The 17511-nt window shown below is 48.2% G+C and overlaps 1 protein-coding gene across 1 annotated transcript in view; it reads right to left on the reverse strand.

Moving 5' to 3' along the window:
• The window catches only part of LOC135808943 (uncharacterized), a 46329-nt gene that overhangs the window by 16096 nt on the left and 12722 nt on the right, over positions 1-17511 (reverse strand). The window contains exon 4 of the mRNA XM_065322193.1: positions 12352-12443. Within this exon, the coding sequence (XP_065178265.1) occupies positions 12352-12443 (92 nt within the window). The remainder of the gene's footprint in view (positions 1-12351; positions 12444-17511) is intronic.

Raw genomic sequence — 17511 nt, forward strand, 5'->3', positions numbered from 1 at the left:
CATGGAGTTTCCCACGCTGAGTTGAATCTCCCTGGTCCAAATTCTGTGCCACAACGAGTTCTATATTATTTTAGCTTTGGGTTTGGAAGCGCCAGGTCAAGGTCCGCACCGTGACGTTCACAGCTGTGACACACCCCACCACGGCTGGCCTACATCATTGTGTCATCTACTGTTAATGCTCCGATATGGGAGCGCTAATTTCATTTGCAATTTCAGGGTAGGAGAAGCGATTCCTGAACTATCCTCTGCGCCCTGCAACGCAAGCACCGATGCTGAAGTCAGTGAAGACCACCATCATCCCACCGTCGTGTGTAGCTGGGCCAGGGAGGCCGAATACAATGCTGAGGGGTTAGCTAGGCATGTGAATATCGAACAAGAATATGCTGAAATTGGCAATAAAGAAGATTGTGCACTCATAACAGCAAATAATGAAGAAAGTGAAGTTCCATAACGTTTTCTGTGACTTTCATCAGTGGAATGCCGTCACATAAAAATGTAATAACTAGAACACACATTAGCCCAGGCCCACGGGTACACACACCCACGTCTGCGGGCATACCTCCGCATACGCACATGCGCAAGCGCATGCGCACGCGCGCACACACACACACACGCACACACACACACACACACGCACACACACACGCACACACATTCATGTGCACAAACATAATTGCAGACACTCCCACGCCCCGTCTGTGCGTACAACGACTTCCTCACGCACGCACTCACAAGAAAATAACACATAGATTTGGGGGTTGCCACGACTTCATTTTGATAAAAGATATTAAATTATTCCCGTAGCTATGCAGAAGACGTTACTTCAGTAACGTCTGGCGCTAGCCAGGGTCCACACATCTTTAATTTGGTATTTGTGTGTTTGTCACGCCTGGCGCTATCCCGTATCTGTCCCGTACCGTACCGTACCATCAAACACAGCTGGCCACATACAGCTGGCCGCAATATTGAAATAGGGCTTTCAAACGCAAGATCATAACATGAAGCAACTTGGAAGAATGAGTATGAATGCGAAGTGTATGGGGGAATGCATGTGTATGTGTTTTTAGCCGAGTATCAGGGCAATACCGGCCGATATCTGCCCGAACGGCGTCAGCCGTGAGGGCAGATATCGTAGCCGGTATTGCCCGTACTACGAGGCTAATACCACATTTATTACATGCATACTTCCCGAATTTGATGTACTCATCAACGAACACTGCCCTCACACGTGGAATTCGGGATCAGTACTCGAAAAACTACGAGGCACATGTATCCAACTGGTATTACATGCGCACCTATGTACTTCCCATGTTAGCTGATCCAATCACCGTACACTGTCATTCATATTGGCAAGAGTACATAACCTCCCAAGAGTACCCCCCGTGATATCAAGAGTACATGCCCCCCCCCCCTCCCTTGGTGATACATGTATCCGTATTCTGATAAGTTTGTATGCGACATTCATCACCGGCACCGTAGGCCAAACACCATGCATGCACCACAAACATGAGACTGGCCATGTGTACTCACTCGCTTGCCTCAGCTCACACTTCTACTTGTAGTTCAAATTACAACAAACACATCGAAGCTTTTTATTTCTTCACAAAGTTGATTGTGCAGTTGTTGAAAGTGCACGTCTTGAAAGCTGAAGGCATTGCTGCAGGCATTTCCTGGTGGCATTCGAGTTCATCCAGCTCTTTCTGGGACGCCTGAGACAGAATCAGATCAAGATCATCATCCCCGTCATCATCCTGGATGGAAGGAGTGTCTTGGCGTGCTCGCTTAGCCGGAGGCGTTGAAGATGCAATGGATGCTGATGATGATGCTCGCTTTGCACATGAACATTGATCCAGTAGTGCTGCTGCGTGTAGCTTGTCCTCTTCAGATGGCTGGTCATAAGACGCAAGACTGGCGCTGGATCTGTGCTTCGAAATGCCCATAACAGTGGACGGTGCTAGACCCTGTCGAAGAAGCTCAGTGATGCAGCTGGCTCTCACCGAGTGGTTCGTGTACTTCACGGTTAGTCCAGCGGCTTCTGATATTTGAGTCACCATGGACCAGAGGGTGTTCTTGCCCAGGGGCTTGCCATTGTACCACGTATCTCTCTGACGGGTTGCTGCTGACACTTGCTGGAACAATCTTGTTTTCTCTCCTGTGCCCTTCGTTAGCTTGGAGGTATACAAGTTGAACGCACTCACTTGAAAGCTGTCCACGATCCTACCATCGGACACTTCGTCAGCGGAGGTAAGGGAACCCTGGTGATTTTTTTCTTTGTGGGCAGTGGTCATCCGGATGTAGGTTGTTGTGCAGTCAGACTTGACAGTTTCGAAGTCCTCTATGCACAGACTTGATTGGCTTTCCCGACCTCTCATCCAGAAATGCTTGGTCACAACAAACCAAATGAATCTCGAAAGCCTAAGCGGATCATTGGTGCAGTCTGTGAAGTACTTGTCCAATCTTGTGTTGTCTTCTTCACTGATGGAGGGCTTGTGACTGACCGCTTTCAGGTCACCGTCAGATTTCAGCTTCTTGATGTAGGTGTCATGGCCGCGCTTGGCGGGTTTGTGACTTGGCTTAGATCAGTCTAGTGGCTACCCAGGTAGACGACCAATATAGTCGCCATCCAAGTTGCTAGCTCACATAGAACGACAGGTTTCTAATTCCACTTGAACAGTGTTTATTTGAACCATTGCAGTACTAGATCGAAAGATCAAGTGTGTAGAGTCAAAAGACCAAAGCAGGAGAGAGTCGGAGTGACTCTCTCAGAATCGAGAGGAGTAGTGAGCTCCCCGAGAATCGAGGATGAATGTTAGCAAAACAGCTCCTTATATATGCTACATTATGTGATCAAAAGTATACAGTGGCAAGAATGCGTAAGGATTATTTCTATATTACAAACAGTGGTGCAATAATATGTGCAATCAGCCAAACTAGAATATAGTACAAAGAATGATCAATCAATACGGGGAGCTTGCTCACCCACATTACATGAAAGGACTCCGAGGCTCTTCGTGCGACGGGGCCTGGAGTATGCTGTCGGAAGTTGCTGCAGCTAGAGCACGCCGCCTCCGTACGCTGCCTTGGTCGTTGGTCACCCTTCATCTCCTGCCCGTAGGCTCTTCCCTCTCATTACCCCGTAGGGTGCTTCACGGTCAAGCCGTGACCTCTCCCAAAAAGGGATAACGGAGTCCGCAGTGCGCGAAGCACTTGCAGGACCCTTTACGTCGTACGACGCGAGAAGAGGGGCCATGCTTGCTCGACTAACAAAGGTATCAGCTCCCTTGCAGGACTAAGCAGGGTCCCCTCAAGCTCAACAGTGTAGTGAGTACAATGCTGACGACTTGTACTGAAGGTGTAGCCGCCGTACGACAACACTTGTGACTCGAGGCCACGAGTTGTAAGCCATGATTGCTCAACTAACGAAAGTGCCAAATCCTTCGCAGGACTAATCGTGGTTCTTACAGAACTCTAGAATATTTCGGAGCCCAGCTTTTGGCTGCTGAATCTCATTGCGTGGTCGCTTTCACGACGAGTCGAGTCCGGGTCATGACATAGGCAGCAAACACTTTGTTGCACTCTACGAACTCGATGCCGGTTATGATGTTGTGTTACGCTTGTGATTGTTTAGCTCTCGTTGTATAGCGTTTCTAAACGACACTAAGCTTGACTTCGCATAAGGGGCGCCTTTCTGTGTTTTGAGCGAAACATACGCAAACTTCAAAATGCTAGCTAGATGTGAAGCGGAAACTGACTTCAGATCACACTGTTTCTTCTCTGCCACAAGATAGTCACTAAACACTTTCAGCCAATTCTTCGTTGAATTCTTTGTGTTTTTGTTTTCCTGTTCCCACAGCATCCCTACTTCTCTTTGTACATACATCTACATCTACTGTTCTTTCAATCAAATGAACCCCTCGATAGGCACATTGCCTTTGGGTCATTTCATAATAATAATAATAATCTTCTCAACATCTTGCTCGCTCACTCGCACAAATCGTGAGTTGACAGCTCGTTCACGGACACCATGTTCTGTCTCAACTCGAACGACGCTGGTAGCTTGAACTTGGTTGATTGGTTCACCGTCCAAGTCAGCTAGCATCTCGGTCAGGACATCCGGGTGTACGTCCAATATTTGAGACACATCGTCAGGAAGGTCAGACAGAAGTCCTTCTTCCTCAGCCATCGTCAGCGCTCCTTCACACCACAAGTAACAATGAAACCTTTTTGGTGGTGTGGTTTGCTTTGTTGGTGTGTGCAGTGGTGCAGTGGTGCAGAAGTGAAAGGACCCGGGGTGCGGGGGGGGGGGGGGGGGGGGGTGGTGGGTGCGGAAGTGTACGCGTGTACGATTTGTATGTGTATGTGTACAGTGCGTATGGGGTCAAATGCCGGGCAATATCGTGTAATATTGGACCGCCTGAGCGGGCTTGTATGGAGAAATATTGCCCGCTCTATCTGGGCGCTGATTGGTTGTAGACCTGGAAACGGTCACCTGACGTGTAATAAAGGGCGATATTACGGGTTCGAATCCCAGGTTATGCCTTAAAAAAATAGGAGAATTGAAAAATTTATAACATCCTTATGCTTTTTTTGCCTAGGTCATCAAGGCGGTAGACAGTGTCGTATTATCCTCGACCGTACCTGTCCCTTACCTGTCCCGTACCGTACCATCAAAGACGGCTGGCCACAATGCATATCCAAATAGGGCTTTCAAATGCAAGATCATAACGTGAAGCAACTTGGAAAAAATTAGTATGTATGCGAAGTGTATCGGGGGATGCATGCAGGGTGATAGTGCGGGTTCGAATCCCAGGTTACGTCTTAAAAACAAGAGAATTTTTAAAGAATTTATAACATCTCTATGCTTTTTTTGTCTAGGTCATGAAGGCAAAAAAAACATAGCGTAGGGCCCTGAGCTTCCAAGCTCTCTCGTAATAGTGTTAGGTTCACGATTTCATGTATGCACGCACTCACACACCAATCACCTTCACACCCTCGTACTCACCTTCACACCCTCGTACTCACCTTCACACCCTCGTACTCACCTTTACACCCTCGTACTCACCTTGTCCCCTTTTTTAACCTTCGTTCCGTTGGCCTGGGTAGCTGAATTCGCGCTCTCGTACATGCATTGCCATAGCTACCCAGGCCCTTGATAAGCTCTTGCATGATCATTTCGTTCTCTCTCTTTCCCGAATCTCGAGTCTTGTTGCAAGCCGAACTTCGTCCTCTGATTTCCTGCGTGCGTGTCGTAAGATGTTTACAATAGTATGTGAGCCAGGGCACGCTAAAATATGACCACAGACTAAAAATTCGATTTTCAGATTTTTGTTCAAAAATGATCAAACACACCTAATGTTCACTGTCTGGAAGTTTTGGATTGATCTGACATGTCTAAGTGTGGCTACAGTGGTTTTATATGCGGCATTGTTGAAATTGTGGAATTCTATGTACAGCAATGGGATTGTCAATTTTGTATACAGTTGATATAACCCTTGCTTCATCCTTTCCGGGTCAGTTCCTCTGTCCAGGGTCTTATAGCATGAGCGGACAGGTACTCGGCCACATCCAAAGTTTCTATAGTCAGCTGAGCTCGGTGTCTCAAATACCTCCTGGTTGGAGCACCCAAGGGCGTCGGAAGCGGTACGACTGGTACGGCTCGAGCCGTACCACTTTTGGCTCCAGGTGGTCCACGCGGAACGTCCAAATCCGGTGTAAAAAAATGGGGGTATCGAGTTTGTACATGACCACGCGTGATCGTGAGCCGCGATCCGTCGCCGGTGCACCAGTCAGGTCACTGCACCGTGTAACGCGTGACTAGACTGCCGACTACGGAACTGCATGGCATGTATGCGTCATGACTCGTAGATCTAGTTGGTAATTTCCCGGGGAAGTTTCCCCCGGACCCCCTTTGACTGTCGAGCCGTACCACTTTATACCTCCTTCCGACGCCCCCCTGGCACCACTGGACAACCGCCTGCGAAAACACGATCAACATCTGCAGACGTCTGAAGAAGTTGATACTCCACGTCCTCTCCATCACACTCCACCTGTACTTGCAGATATACACTGCAGCACACAGTCTTCCTCAACATACTGTAAGTTGTACTCATATTTCCCACACCAAAGCCCATCTGCACACAGTTTTCTCCGCTCACCAGGGAGTACTGCTTTCGCTGCCTACTGCTCATGGTAGCGATGTTCCGCATAACGACACTCATATTATCGACTTGAGAGAGCAGCAGAGTCCATTGATTGTTTTTGCACCTGCAACCAATACTGGCATTGTCCCGGATATGTGCAGCGATGTGCACTCTGGCCAAATCATCGGCCAACTCACCTCCCAAGTCAGTGTCGATGCCAATCGCTTGCCAGGTTATCAGCGTAGAAGTCCTCGTCACTGCAGATCGTGGGACTGCCAGCATCAAATATTTTACGCTCGATGAAAGCATCGCCCTCAAATGACTCGTCACTGTAGCCTTCATTGTCTTACTTCTGTTTCCGACGCAAATCAGTCCACAAAATATGTCATCCTGTGCATGGAGCGCGAGGATGTCGTCTTCTTCCGCTCCGCAGTACATTCTGCTCTTCTTTCGATACATCGTTGACGATCCGTTTTACGTGACTCAGCGCAACATGGACTACAAACTCAAACAAATATACTTGCTTGGAACAAAGAAATGCACCCGGAACAATCCAGTCGACCAAGGAGAGCAAGAACAGCAACTCGCGTCGCCTCCACTTCGTATTTTTTGCCGCGGAATTCAAATCGCGATTTTCTCGACTTTTTCCAAAAAAAAGCTGTGGTCATGTTTTAGCGCGCCCTGGCTCATGTGATGATAGACTGGTTCCAAGAAAGCAAACGATAATAGTTGCGTCATATCATCATATCCGATCGTCAGTGATTCACACTGCCCACCTGGGGCAGATGCACGAACAGCCCACCGAGAGCGAGCCTGCTGCTGCCCACTGTGGGCCGATGACACGAGTGGCTGGCAAGGCCAACAGCCATCCCACTGAGGGCTACGTAATCCTGCCCGCCGTGGGCCGTTAGCATACTGCCCACCGAGGGAGCACAAATGGCCGACGTGGCCAGCAACCTACCCGCTGCGGGCGCATGAACGGCTGTCGAGGACAACAACTGACCCATCGAGAGTTAAAGCATGCAGCCCAACGAGGGCACGCGAAGAAGTGCATAGCCCAACCGAGAGCGCATGATTATAGCGCGACTGAGGGCGCATGATTATAGCCCAACCGAGGGCGCATGATTATAGCCCGACTGAGGGCGCATGATTATAGCCCAACCGAGAGCGCATGATTATAGCCCGACCGAGGGCGCAAGAATAAGCATATAGCCCAACCGAGGGTGCACGAACGGCTGCCGAGGCCAGCAACCTGCCTACCGAAGGCTAAAGCATACCGCCCAACCGAGCGCGCACAACGGCCGTTGAGGCCAATAGCATGCCCAGTGAGGGCTACAGCACACTTCCCGCCAAGGGATAAAGCGTAGTACCCACCGAGGGCCGAAGTATGCTGCCCACCGAGAGCTGAATCATACTGCCTATTGAGCAAACGAACAGCCACCGAGGCCGACAACCTGCCCACCAAGAGCAAAAGGATACTGCCCGCTGGGGGCGACCTCATACTGCCCGGCGAGGGCAAACGAATGACCACCGAGGCCAAAAACTCACACAACTGCCTGGCATGAGGATTCACACCACACGCACACAATATGACCACCCTGCATCCTGGTGTTGTGCCTGTTGGCGCTCTATTTGCTCTTTCTTTTGACCAGCGCTATTCCGCTGCTCTCACCTGCTAGTACTTTCACCTCACTCCACCGTGCCCTGTAAAAGACCTCTTGTTCTTGCTGACCCATTACGGTTTTTGCCTGATGATTGCACCTACCAGTGCAAGAAACTCTGAGTAGCAAACTGAACTCGTGTTGTTTTCTTGGCGACCATTCTTCAGGACCAACGCCGAACTGTTGGAGGTGTGGGGTGACACTGATACTGTTGCAGTACGTTATTTGGTGTACGTCGTGTGTACGTCATGTTGGTGCATGCGTGTGTTGCTGTGGTATGAAAAGCAGTCTTCGTCTTGAGTTACACGGCTGTAAGCTGCACTTGGATCCCGGCAACTTAGTTTTCTGCACGTGAACCATGAAAAATCAATGCATGCTCATGCATAACCAGTCAGCTGGCCTACTCGCCCACGCATTTGACAGGTAACAATTCCATCAAATTTGAGATATCGCTTCGTTCTAAGTCTCAAAACAGTTCTTAAGTCACCAAACCACGCTGGTAATCGATGGCTATTCAATGTTAACATCTTCAGGAAGACTTCAGCCGTTTCCCGAGAGTTTGGGCATCGTTGCCGTTATTTTTCACGGTGTTCTTCTTCCTCCTGTCTGGAGCTGCAATTGCATCCTGGAATTATTTGAAAGGTATTTCGTGCGGGCTGTGGGGGGGGTTCCAACAGGCATAAACTGACATCGCTCTAGGATAACTGGTAACTTTCACCCTTCAAGGAGGTAGAGCAATGAGAAATTTTTTGTGGCGATCTTCCAATTTTTGTGGCGGTCGTGGCTGTATTTGTGCACTTCCAAGGCTTTCATTCTGCCTGATACTACTCTCTACTGTATTGGGATCGTTGTTTAGGCATCTGTAGCTGTCTTAATTTGGTAGATCTGCTGTTTGAATCACTTGGGACACTTTGTCTAGCCTATTTTGTCTTTCGTTCGTGCCATCTATCAGTTTTGTGGGGTGCATTGGCCTGTATTCGTGAAGTTCTCGAGTAAAGACCCTAATTCTTGACTGGAGTCACGACTTGAATTGTATTTGCTGAGTGAGCCCTCGTTCACGCAGTTGTCCTTATCATAATAGTCAATATCTGCTTGCTGGACGGACTAGCGGCTAGAATAGGCATGACCAAATGGTCCAAGTGTGTACTAGTACACGATTATTGTTTCCATCATCGTGAAATGAGCGTTGTGGAATTGCAGTCATCTGCCTTTGGCACTGAGGACATGAGGAGAGTTGATTGTTACTTCTGCTCAGCAATGAAGCGATCATCAGCTCTCTTTGTTCTAATTATTGAGAGGACATACCAGCATCGCAATCAAGTAAAGATTAGGCAAACCTCGCCAACCTCCAAAGAGAGTCAAAGGTATTTTCTCCAAATGCAAAGACGATCTTTGTGAGTTTGTGACTTGCATTTGCGTGCATACATGAGCAAGTCACGGACCACGGCACGTGCGCGGTTACCATGCCATCTCGAACCGACGCCATCTTTCTAAGTTGCCGCTTCTTGACAGCCGTGCTAGTTCATCATGTCTTCGTCTTGAGTTCGTCATGTCTAGTTGTGTGTTTCGTCGTCGTGTCAATAAACAGTCTTCCTAAATGTAGTTATCGTCGTCTCTTTGTACAAGTGTGGAGATGGCACGGGACTGGGAGCAGGCAGAGAAAAGCGAGTTACAACATTGGTGGCAGCGGTAATGGAAATTTGTAATCTCAACTTCTGGATTCGTCCTGCGTGGCCTTCGCTCCCAGTTTCCGATGTCATCTCCAGTCGTCCTATCGTCACAGTTTTGTCCGTCTTGAAGAAGTTCGCCCGTCGTCCTCGTCCTTCATCATTCGTCTCTCCCGTCTCTTGGCAGTCGTCGTCACTGGTGGTCCCGGACACGACGTAAAACTGTGCCCAGAAGAAAAACTGAAACAGAAAAAAAAGAAGGATGGAAGGTGAAGGCTGCAGTGTGAGGATGTAGACGCTGAGCAGCGCTCCTGGAGATGGTGGACGACATGGCAGACGGCGTGAGGAGTTTCGTTGGTGAGAGGGTACGTGTGTTGTTGTGAACGTGATGAGAATGTGAGTTGTGTATTTTCTGTTCTCCCAACATTTCGTTCTTTATTATTTGCTCTCCTCGAGGGTAAAGAGGCGCCCGCACAGCGCGTGTGTTCTGTTCGTTTTTTGATTTGCTCTTCTATGAGGATAACCAGAGCTAGAGGCCCCCACAGAGCCAGTGGATTTTGTTCTTTTTGTTATTCCTATGATTTGTGCTCTCACATTTTTAGAATTTTTGCGTGATCGTGAGGTGGTGTGTTGTGTGCAGTAGTTTAGAGTTTTTGAGGTTATCAGTTCCCACACGTGTGACAGCGATCGTGGCTGGTGTTCTGGGTGGGCGGACAGAGTTTTTGTAATCTGCAGTGCAGGCAGAGGTATTTTATTTCTGGGTGTGACGGGTGTGGTATGATTGAGTGATTTGTGTGATCTTTTCCTCTTTTTACTTTGTTTTATTATCAGAATCAAGGACGATTCTACTTTTGGAAGGGAGTTAAGTTATGTTGTAGTACGTTATTTTGTGTACGTAGTGTGTACGTCATGTTGGTGCATGCGCTTGTTGCTGTGGTATGAAAAGCAGTCTTCGTCTTGAGTTCATGATGTCTTCGTCTTGAGTTCATCAGCATGTCTTCATCTTGATTCCGTCATGTCTAGTTGTGTTTCTTCGTCGTGTCAATAAACAGTCTTCTAAATGTAGTTATCGTCGTCCCTTTGTACAAGTGTGGAGATGGCACGGGACTGGGAGCAGGTAGAGAAAGCGAGTTACAACAATACCATCTGCTTGCTTGCACCCAAAGAAGATGATAGACCTAGAAGAAGCCATGGCACCCCCACTACAGAAGGTATATTTGTACCCTCATCATTATACCTATGCATAATCATAATTATGATGTCGCCGCCGCCGCTACATCATAATTAGGATGTCGCCGCCGCTACATCATCAATTGCTCTGTACCAGGGTACACGGTACCGGCTAGCAAAACAATAGAAACAAACAACTACTAAAACTGCATTTTGACACATCAAGAAAATCAACTGCAAAGGAACGCTCCTTCACATCCCGACAGTTCAAGAGCTTGAAGGAGACCCGTCTTCCGATACGACACCATAACAGGATGTCCGTAAAATTGTGCGAGCTTGTAAATCGTGCAGGGACAGTCACGTGACACACACACACACACACACACACACACACACACACACACACACACAGCGATATGCCAACATTGCGCATGTGCAGGGGCTAACTAGGCTTTGCTGCGCAAAGCCCACATCTTTTTTTAGCTAATATGTATTTGCTGGCTGCTGTATCTCAACCTGAAACCAAATTAGCTATAAAAGAGTGTGTTTTAGTTATTACATTTTTATGCGACGGCGCTACACTTCTTCATTTTTTGCTGTTGTTACGAGTGCACAATTGATATTCTTTATTGCCATTTTACGACTATTGTCTCCTCGTCGATTATTTTTAAGAGTAGCTGAAATTGATAATCATTACGCTTGTCCACCTGGATCCCATGCCCTTAACACCGACTTGTGTCCACCTGGATCCCATGTCCTTAACACCGACTTGTGTCCACCTGGATCCCATACCCTTAACACCGACTTGTGTCCAACTGCTGTGAATGTGTACAGAATAGGGGTGAAACGATTACTTCGAATATTCGAGTATTCGTTCGAAAATTTCAAACGAGCGAGTATTCGAAATTTTGCACTCGATCGTTTTTTTTTTTTTTTTTTTTTTTTTTTTTTTTCGTATTGGCATTCTATTTTTCAAAAACCTTTTGTTATACCGCTCGTCCACTGTACATGGTTTATGCATGCCTTTGAGTCAGTATTTTATGACTTGGACGATGCGATCACCACGGCAAGTAATGATCTGAGATATGAAAGTACTTATGAAAATCTTTACTTTACACTCTGTACAAGACGTTAGCGACTTTCGCTCTATGTTCACAGATAATTTCTCCCGAATTCTTCGAGAACTCACAAATCTAGCGCTTTTGGATTTTGATAAAATACTCGAAATAATCGGATACTCGATCGAATATTATGAACGAGTGATCGATTGGTCAAAATAGATACTCGTTTCACCCCTAGTACAGAACTACCAGTGTACCGGTAGCCATCCCCGTTGGGCGGATCAGGACCGCTGGAACTGTTATTGATTGGCCTGGCCATACTATAGTCCTTCATACGTTGTGTAAGATACGGTGGCGGGTGCACATGACCTCCTCGCCAGTCAACGCGTGTTGGTGGCAAAACAGTTTGTCCGGCCATGGCCGGACGGACCAGTTCTGCCGCCTCTTCGGATTGCCTCTCTGCTAGGACGTTACCAGCACCAGAGCACCCAACTATTCTATTCCTCTACCTACTTTCCCCAACTATCCCCTTCCCTTACCTACTTTCCCCAACTATTCCCTTCCCCTATCAACTTTCCACAACTATCCCCTTCCCATACCTACTTTTCCCCAAACATCAATACAGTAATTAGATCTCTGAACAGCCACTTACTGTTTGGCTTGGCGGCAGGAAGACCGTTTCTCTCTCTCCATCGCTTGTGACGCTGACCATATAACCAGTGGGAGGAAGACCACATGATGGTGCTACAGGCATGCATTTGATGTGTACAATCATGCATTCACACAATGTCATGTAGAAAGAAAGGGTGCACACACATGCACACGCAAATACATCCACACATATAAACACATAAATACACAATCATACACACATATGCACACACACACACACACACACACACACACACACACACACACACACACACACACACACACACACACACACACACACACACACACACACACACACACACACATAAGTATATGAGTATTTGCGTAGTAGTTGAGCACTCTCATGTGGGGTGGGGTACATGTAGTGGCTTTACTCACGGTGTGCGTTATGCAGAGCTCACCGACTTGTCAGTTATGCAGAGCTCACCGACTTGTCAGTTATGCAGAGCTCACCGACTTGTCAGTTATGCAGAGCTCACCGACTTGTCAGTTTGAGCACTCTGGCAAGGTACGTTCGGGCCAGGTTTAAATCTTGCTTTGGAAAAATATATATTATTCTTCGTGCTATCAGGTTCAATTTACTGCATTCCCAACTGGTCACAACCACGCGCTCTCAGCCGAACCACGAAGCATAAAGACACCAGCACAGCGAGGACACTTCCGTTGACAGATACTTATGCTTTTTTCCACGCCTCTAGACAGCTGTTTCGCTCCCTGCCGGAGCTCATCAGTAGATAATCCCCTACTGATGAGCTCTGGCAGGGAGCGAAACAGCCGTCTAGAGGCGTGGAAAAATATTATCTGTCAACGGAAGCGTCCTTGCTGTGCTGGTGTCATTATGCTCCGTGGTTCAGCTGAGAGCGCGTGGTTGTGACGAGTTGGGAATTCAGTATTGGAAATATGGCCGAAAGCTCTGTCGCAATACTGTAGAACGGGTAATTTTAGCGACTTAAAAAACCTAACGAATTTAGCGATCGACTCATTTTCGCTAAAGTTTCAAGTCGCTAATCCGTTGAGACAATAGTAGTGCACTGGTGATCCGTGAGTAAAACCGCTGCAAATCGCTAAAATAAAACGTCGCCAACCGGTTGACAATGGGACAACGCTAAAATTAATCGTCGCTATAATTACCCGTTCTACAGTATTTTTGTGAAGTTCAATCATATTCAGCCTCGTTTTCTCTGTGCTGCGCTGATGAGTCCACAAAGGATGACACAGTTCTGTCCGCAGATTGCGTATAGAGGCCGCAGTTTACGAGGTGGTCATCCTCACACAGAGTGGTTTCAGAGGCTACTTCGGTTCGACCACACCTTCCAAGTTACGCCTGGGAATCATAAGATATCAATGAGCGTCGTCTAGGGGTGAAACGATTAGTTCGAATATTCGAGTATTCGTTCGAAAATCTCAAACGAGCGAGTATTCGAAATTTTGCACTCGATCGGGTTTTTTTTTTTTTTTTTTTTTTTTTTTAGTACTGGCATTCTATTTTTCAAAAACTCCTGTTGTACTGCTCATCGACTGGTATGCACGCATTATTCGTGCCTTTGAGTCAGTATTTTATGACTTGGACGATGCGATCACCACGGCAAGTAACGTTATTTTGTTTTGAGATAATGAAAGTACTGGCGAAAATCGTTACTTTACACTCTGTACAAGACGTTGGCGACTTTTGTTCTATGTTCACAGATAATTTCTTCCGAATTAGTCGAGAACTCACAAATCTAGCGCTTTTGAATTTCGATAAAATACTCGAAATAATCGGATACTCGATCGAATATTATGAATGAGTGATCGGTTGGTCAAAATAGATACTCGTTTCACCCCTAGCGTCGTCACATAGAAGAACAGCACTGAGCTGTCGAAGTACGCCTGGGGTTTGAAGTCCCAAAACTTGATGAAGAGCGCGACGTCCAGTGGAAGATCTGTGGAAGGTCCATAGCCTACAGTCACCTATCCGAGAGATGCCCGCTATGCAGAGCGAAGAAAACCTGGATCGCGCTGAGTGATAAAGACTACGCCCTCAACAAGTGCTGACATGCCAACAAATACTGCCTGAAGGACTACACAGATGCAGCCATTACTTGAAGCGCCCATCTCTCCTGGGCAATCAGAGCTGTCTGAACACCCCTTATACAATCTTGCGCTGCTTCCCACACACGCACCACTCTGCATCCTGGTGTTGTGCCTGTTGGCGCTCTATTTGCTCTTTCTTTTGACCAGTGCTATTCCGCTGCTCTCACCTGCTAGTACTTTCACCTCAGTCCACCGTGCCCTGTAAAAGACTTCTTGTTCTTGCTGACCCATTACGGTTTTTGCCTGATGATTGCACCTACCAGTGCATGAAACTCTGAGAAGCAAACTGAACTCGTGTTGTTTTCTTGGCGACCATTGTTCAGGACCAACGCCGAACTGTTGGAGGTGTGGGGTGACACTGATACCATCTGCTTGAAGGTTGCACAGCGTCGGCTAGAGTGGCTGTGTTGCCCGGATGGACAGTACGGTCGGATGCCAAGGCAGATCTTGTCTGGCTCACTTCCCGCGCGTCGCCCAGCACACGGCCTGTGAGGCCCATGCCGACTGGCGAGTTATGTATGCCGAGCCTGTGGAGAGTTATGTATGCCGAGCCTGTGGAGAGTTACGTATGCCGAGCCTGTGGAGAGTTATGTATGCCTAGCCTGTGGAGAGTTATGTATGCCGAGCCTGTGGAGAGTTATGTATGCCGAGCCTGTGGAGAGTTATGTATGCCGAGCCTGTGAAGAGTTATGTATGCCGAGCCTGTGGAGAGTGTGCCTTGGCCCTACCCAGTGATGTTTATTGATTGCAATTGGTCATTCACGCGCCCTGGAGACCGTGCTCGTCACAAATGTGTGGCTGCGCGGGCCAAGCCGCTTGCTGAGCAGCGAGGGGCTTGCCGCTGTGGGGATTGTGGGCATTGGTTTTGCAGCAAAGGTGGTCTAGCCGCTCACCGATGTTCCGCTTCTCAGCCTCCCGAGCACTGTCGAGCCCCTGTACAGGATGTCTGCTGTGCTGCGCACTGTGCTGTGTGTGCCCGCTGCTTTCGGACAGCGCAGGGTCGCGGTCGTCACCGGTGCTCGAGGACTGGTTCCCGCCCGACTGCCCAGCAGCGCGATTCGTTCATTCATATATGCGTGGGTTCTCACCAGTTCTGTTCTCTGGGGCCCACGTGACCCTTGTGGCAGTGACACTACAGGACAGGACAGGTGTGTGTGTGCATGTGTGTGTGTGTGCGTGTGCGTGTATGTGCGTGTGCGTGTGCATGTGCATGTGTGTGTGCGTGTGCGTGTGTGTGTGTGTGTGTGTGTGTGTGTGTGTGTGTGTGTGTGTGCAGCGGTACCGCTCTCTTGCCTGGTATGTAAACGGACATTCAAGAGTAAATCTGGACTCGGACGACACAAATGTTCTGCTGATCGCCAGCTGCCTGTAGCGGAACAGCCGGACGCACGTCAATGCCATGCCTGCCTTCGGTGGTTCGGAAGTGCCGGTGGACTTGCTGTGCACAAGTGCACGACACCTGCCCCGGCTTCACCGCCCACACCCCAGCGCATACCAATCACCAGCCATCCGTGTTGCAACCAGCACTGCGCTACCTGTGGTCGCTGTTTTAAATCTGCTCCTGGCTTTCGGCGACACAATTGCAATCGTGGACGGCATCGTGGCGGAGAGGCTTCCTAGTGGCAGTGCTGACTTCTCTCGAAGTCTCTCTTCTGCTCTTCCCTGTCTCGGGAGCGGCGTGGCCAAGCATTTGGTAGCTGTACACCAGGCCAGGTGTGTGCAGCATACTTTGTTTGTAGTTGGTGCACATGAGCGTTCATGCTCAGTCGAGTCACCTTTGTCTTTGACATCTGGTTAGGATTGGCGGTGTCGTGTCTCCTTGCCCTGATTTCAACTTTGTAAGGTGCAGATAAGGAACACTCCAGGAATACACGATGTACTTAAAAAAATATAAAAAGATCAGTCGGGGTACTTAAAAAAGCTACACATTTCAGAAACGTTTCCGGTATTTGCTTCCCATGCATTTTTCTCTGTACAGCTTTCCTTAGTCTGCACCTTGCTGCACCCTTTAAAAACCCTTTAAAAACCCCAGATTGAACTCATTATAGGTCTAGTGAAACCTGTCTAAGGCGACCCCTCAAGGGACGAGAAAAAGTGGTCGCCGATGTTGTAGTTTATGGTAACGTGGCAGCCACTGGCTGGAACTGTATTGTTACTTGTGCATGCTCTGCTTGGTATACCTTCTGCGTGATGCCATTTTCCGTGTATTGATTGTAGGTTAGTGAGTGCGCGTCCGTGCGGTGGTGCATGCTTTTCCATTCACTGATTGACCTGTCAGCGGTCAATCTTCTAGTTGCGGTTTCGGCGTGGTCTGCGCTGCCCTTATTCCGAGTTTGTAGCTTTTGTGTGCATCCTGACTTATGTATGGAGTGTGCTTGCGTGCACGCTTGCTACGCGTTACTTTTGGCAAGCTGGCCATGGTTCTTTTTCTGGCTTAGCTTCCGTTTGATCTTGGCGTGGAGTTAGTTCCAACTTGTGGTGATAACAGACGTTTCTCATTTTCCATCTAGAAGAATAACTAATTTCCTTGGAAGCTCTGTGGTGTTGTGAGTGAACTGGCCGTAAGCCGGCGTGGAGTGCATGTTCTCCAACAGCTTTTGGTGCCGAAACCCGGGACAACGTGTTGCAGAGTAGGACTTTTGTGGAGTCGGAAGGAAATAGAAAGTCTTAGTGTTTGTTCATGAGAATAAAATGTCTGTGAAGTTGGATGGATTTATGCGTCCGTACCGAGGGCGAGGTGACGACCTAGATGTATTCTGGTCAAAGTTTATGATCCTGGCGAAATCCCACAAGTGGGATACGGGCAAAGAGCAGATGGCAAACTTGCCGTTGCTCTTGGATAAGGCTGCGTATACTGTATTCAACGCCATGCCCGACTCGGACAAGGAGAAACCTGACGAGGTGAAGAAGGTGTTGACTGAAGCCTTTGCTCCTTCTGCTGCGGAGTGTTACCGCTTGTTCAAAGCGCGTTCCATGGGATCCACAGAGTCAGTAGACGAGTATGCGGCGGAGCTAAAGAGGCTGTTGAAGAGCTCTGGTCACAACATTGCGGACGACAAAGATCCGA

Source organism: Sycon ciliatum, chromosome 2, assembly GCF_964019385.1.
Source record: "Sycon ciliatum chromosome 2, ocSycCili1.1, whole genome shotgun sequence".
NCBI lineage: Eukaryota > Metazoa > Porifera > Calcarea > Leucosolenida > Sycettidae > Sycon > Sycon ciliatum.